This window comes from Diachasma alloeum, unplaced genomic scaffold (genome assembly GCF_001412515.2).
Source record: "Diachasma alloeum isolate Michigan unplaced genomic scaffold, Dall2.0 Dall_scaffold_00513, whole genome shotgun sequence".
In the NCBI taxonomy this organism is placed as follows: domain Eukaryota; kingdom Metazoa; phylum Arthropoda; class Insecta; order Hymenoptera; family Braconidae; genus Diachasma; species Diachasma alloeum.
This window is the reverse complement of record NW_021680645.1, coordinates 35,233-40,299: the sequence shown is the minus strand read 5'-3', so window position 1 is coordinate 40,299 and position 5,067 is coordinate 35,233. Positions and strand designations below refer to the sequence as shown.

Sequence of the window (5,067 nt, the reverse complement as noted above, 5' to 3'; positions counted from 1 at the left end):
TGGAGCCCAATGACCAAGCTCCGGGCCACCGCTGGCTGAGGCTTGGTTATCGAGCTCCGGCATGCCAATGTCCGGCCAAGGCTGTGCCAGATCTGTCAACCAAGGCTCGGTTACCCGGCCTTCCCCCGAGACTCAAGCCCTGGTCCCCAGGGATGGCCGAACCTCGGTCCAAGCCTGGGCGCCCAGACTTGGCAAGCCCAGGCTTGTGCCAGGCTTGGCCCGTTTCTCCAACACTGGCATTTCCTACGTGGGATATTATCACCTAATGACATAATATACTATTTCCTCTTTCAATGGAACAAGCGTCATTTTCGTTTTATTTCCTTCCTTCCTCATCATTTGTTTTATCCGGTTGATTTCTTTCCGTCTATTTTCCAATGAATTTTCCGCATTTGTAAGACGTCTTGTATGAACAAAAAACTTGCACCACTAACTAGGTGTTTCTTAGGTGTTTTGTTTTCCTGTGTGCTATATTAATCTCACCGAATTTCAACTTAGTATCTCAACCTTTTCGAAAGTTATCGTGTACACATCAATTTTATCATGACAAGGAAAAATGCCAATTATTATCAAGCTGCTTCTAATTACGTAGAGATATTGTGACTTGATTAGGTACATAGTACAAGGAAAATATGGACGTCAAAAACCTTCAATTTAATCATGTAGTTGTTGAGATACAGCAATTGCTCAGAAATTTTTGTCCTCAATATCTTGGCCCATTAACTTGACCAATTGACCTGAAATTTCTCCTAGAAGTGCTCCTGAATAGTAGCAATTATTTGATAAATTTTCAGATTTTTAGTTTCAACTTTACTTTTTTTTTGTGAAGATTTATAAAAAACTTTCTAAATATATCGTCTTCACGTTTCACGACATTCTGTATCATTTTCCGGCAAAATTACAAGATCGTTCAAAACAACAATCACAAAGCTTCCACTTGGAAAGAAAAATATTCAATAGAAAATATTTCATAGAAAAAATCAAAGGAATTTGATTTTTCGATATCATTCATTGTATTGGTATATTTTCTGGATAAATTTCTCGGCCTGAATTTCTATAGTTTTTTCGTCTGATTTTTCTAATGAGAAGACAAATAATAGCTTGAGAAAAGCTTCGAAAATATATGTTGAAAAATTTGTACAAAAAATGTGTCAATTGAGTAAATTCTACAGAAAGATTAAATTCTATTGACTCCTTCTATGGAGCAGTTTAGATTAAGCCTGTTCCATTGAAAAATAGAATCGTTCCATTGAATCGTAGGAAAACTAATAGAATTATCAATAGAAGTCTAATAAAAATTTCTACGGAGTGCGTCACCCACAACAAAATTTAATAGAAAAACTTGACAAATTTGCAAAACCATTCTATTGTGTTTCTGTTGAATTTTTTATTAGTTTTTGGTCGATTCTATTGAATCATTCAATAAAAAATATTCTATAGAGAATAGTCAACAGAATTCGATTTTTCTATAGAATTTCTTCGGTTCAAATTTTCCAATTTTTTTCATTCAATTTTCATTTTCTTTTCATTCAAAAAATCAAACAAAAAACTTAGAAAATTTGAGCCAGGGCAATTCTATAAAAAATATCTCAATAGAATAAATTGTATAGAAAAATCGAATTCTTGACTTTTTCTAGAGAACATTTTCTCCTGAATATTTCAATAGAATCGGTCAAAAACTAATAGAAAGTTCAATAGAATTGTCTAGTGAGCTCACTAGATTTTTTCACTGAATTTTTTCTTTTGTGGTGTTCTTCATGTAAGAATGGAAAAGTTGAAATTAAATAAATCATTTCATTGAATATTGAAATAAATCACTTGAATTCTCCTTAAGAGGTACTCACCGCATTTCGAAAACTCTTCATTAGGATAATTAAACGAATCCATCTGCGTTCCAAGGGCAACACTCGCAATGAGATCAGTCGTAAATTTATAATTGAGTTCCTGCGCGTCGACAACCCTAGTTCTGTCCTCCTCAATCTTCTGATCCTTCAGATAATGCATCATATTGTCCCCGATTTCCGTCATAAGTGGAAACATTTGCTTCAATTTTCCCCTAGTCAAGGTAGGTGTTATTTTTGCCCTGAGGTACTTCCACGCTGGATTCTTCAGTCCGAAAAGATTCTTCATGCCAATGCTATCTTTCTGCTGGCTACCAGCGAAATGTCGATCCGAGAAATTCTCGAAATCCCTGATGAGAATCTGTTTAATGATCTCAGGATCTCGGAGAAGAAGACAGGGCTTGTGGAATATGTAGAAACCGACGAATGGTGAGTCTTTTCTCGCAGCGCGATACAGATTCCCCAGGTGCCATCCTGGAGCTGTTCGAAACAAAACAGCATCCTTAAAATTTCCGAAGACTAAATCGGTATTCGGTAACTGCTCCACACCCCGACGACTCCAATAATTCAATTTATAATTGGCATAAATCCAGAATAAGAGAAATAACGGCAGAAGACTGATTAACGTCACGCTAATGACACTAACGACGCTGGAGCTACTGATCCACTCCATGATTGCGATAATGCCTGATGCGAATTCGCTTAAATACTATCGTTAATCTCGGAAGAGGGGATATCCCGCCCACTGAAACTGACAGTGGATTTTTCTGTTTTTGACTTGAAATCCTTGTTCGCACTCGAACTTGAGTAAAAATGGAGATATCGACTTGAAATTTGGCATGTAGCTGTCTCTTATCATCGCAAGGACCGGTATGGAAGATGGGCTCGATCGGTCAATTAGTTTCGCAGATATTCAACTTTGTATGTAAACCTAATGTTTTGAATATCTCAATAATGAGTCAACCGATCTCAATGATTTTTTTTTCAAAAATATTCGGCTTGTTTTCGCCCTATATTCAATGTCAATGTCCTGAAAATTTAAGAATATATTTACCGGAATTTGCTAGTTTTCTATGTATTTTTAGGGAAAAATGAAATTGAAATTGACAGTTGATTTTTGACTCTTTGATTTTTCTACGAAATTCTGAACTGTTAATGACAAGATTTCCTAAAATTTCAGTGGACCTTGAACACGATAAAAAATTCGGAATTTTAAATCAGGACTTGAAGGAGACCATTGCATATTCATCTTACCAATAAATTCTAAAGTTCAAGCAGGCATGCCTGATCAAGACCGGATAAGGTATGCAGGGAATCCTTAACTTCGAAAATTCTATAAGTTCAGTGCAACGAATCTGATCCGTTAATGATCTGGACCGAGTAAGGCCATACGGAACTTGGGAAAATTTTGACTTAGCAAAGAGTTGGGGCGGAAGTGAAAAAGGGTGGAGGGTCAGAGGTGAGGGGGGTTGATTATCAGGAAAATTATACACAAAAGAAATGACCATCTTCAAGAATGACGCGATGATAGAGTGGATAGTCAAAATGACGGAACAATTCACGTAATCGGCAATGGGGAATCGTTTTTCGGAAACTTTTATGGGAATGGAAGAGAAAAAAATCTGAAAACGTTCTGTGGATTCTCAGGTTCATCACCGAACAAAGTACGAAATTGTCACATAATTTTTCCCGAAGAAGCGAATCTTACAGAAATTTCCTGACTTATTATGCCTCCAAAATAAAAAATTCTTAAATGTTCAACAATTTTTATGAAGCTGGTGAGTTATTTCTACGTTCCATTCAGTAAAATTGCTCAATCGTTGGGGAAAAATTACGAAACGACTTGTTGTTTCCATTATTTCAGTTCTGAATCACGCTTTTTATTGAATTTTATTTTGCTCGCGGATTACATTTCGAAACGTAATTTTTAGGTTTGTTTTGGTAATTTTTACGTTTTTTCTGGTAATTTTTATTGAATTTATCGCTCCATGTACTAAAATTTCTACTTGGGTGGATGCTTGTGAGCGCGTTGCTCAGGCGTTTATGCGGAGTGTCGCCGGGACACTAAATATCGCCCTGTGAAGTCCGGAAGCGCCAAACGTTTGAAGTTCTCCTAGGGACGATAAAAATTTCCGGAATGACACGAAAAATTTTGACGAAAATTTTTAGTAGTGTGGCTTATTTCATTCTTCGGATTTCTGTTGTTTTCGACGATCCTCGAGATGATATAACTCCCCGCATTTACGAAGAAAAATCTAACTATATTGTGCTGTTACAGCGAAAAATATGTGCATCTAGGAAGGAAAACACGACATCAAAACCCGCGTGCTTACCAGCCTCGACTTCAGCAGAAGGAAAGAAGTGTTCACTTTCCTTCCGCGTGCAGGTATGTGAAAAATTCACTATTCGTATCGCACTTTTTTCCCGATATAGGAGGAAAAAATACTGAAAATCGAGTTCGCTCCACTATTACTTAGCTGTTAGGTAATTTTTGTCTATTGGGATATGGAATAAAATAACTCGATAGATTTATATTAATTTATCACTTTATTTATTAAGAAGCACTTCTAGAGGACTGAACCATTCGTTACGAGATCGCATAAGAGACAGACTCAAAAATCAGATGACTAACTGCAACTAATTTCTCCCACCTTTCTTCCATGGTCTACGCAGTTCGTTTCTTTGTACATAGAGACAATAAGCCCTTTGTATTAAGTCTATAAAAGACCGTACTGAGAACTAGACCACTCCAGAAATAAATACGATTAAGTTTTGTATATATGAACTCAATATTTTTTCAAACATGAATAAATATTTCCAGCGTAAATATTCCAATATTGTATAACTTGTTTCTTCATGTACACTTACCTGTTTTATTCTGTGTCATTCGCATAAAAAACCCTGTCGTCACTGCAAACTTTTGATTATAATGTCAACCACAAGCCTACGTCAAGATCAAAAAGGTCTTCAGAGTGCGTCGCAAGTCGCAGAGATGTTTGAAATTAATATCTGATGGATTCGTGGTAATAGTGAGTGCCTCAGGGAGGACTCCAACCGCATGATTATAGACATAAAAATCGTTTTATGTTTGCTTCATACAGTGTTGTAAGGATGAGTTCGCTATTCCACCGAATCTTGTACGCAATTATTTTTTTTCTTCCGTGAACATTGATCGTTTTCTGTGCAAGGAGCTTCTCAAACCTTGAAATTTGCTAACCACATTCAT

General features: G+C 36.5%; 1 protein-coding gene across 1 annotated transcript in view; it reads right to left on the bottom strand.

The window, feature by feature from the left end:
* Positions 1 to 2,514, bottom strand: part of LOC107042706 (cytochrome P450 6k1) — a 13,127-nt gene extending 10,613 nt beyond the window's left edge. Inside the window, exon 1 of the mRNA XM_015263864.1 lies at positions 1,845 to 2,514. Coding sequence (XP_015119350.1) covers positions 1,845 to 2,514 — 670 coding nt within the window. The remainder of the gene's footprint in view (positions 1 to 1,844) is intronic.
* Positions 2,515 to 5,067: the final 2,553 nt, after the last annotated feature.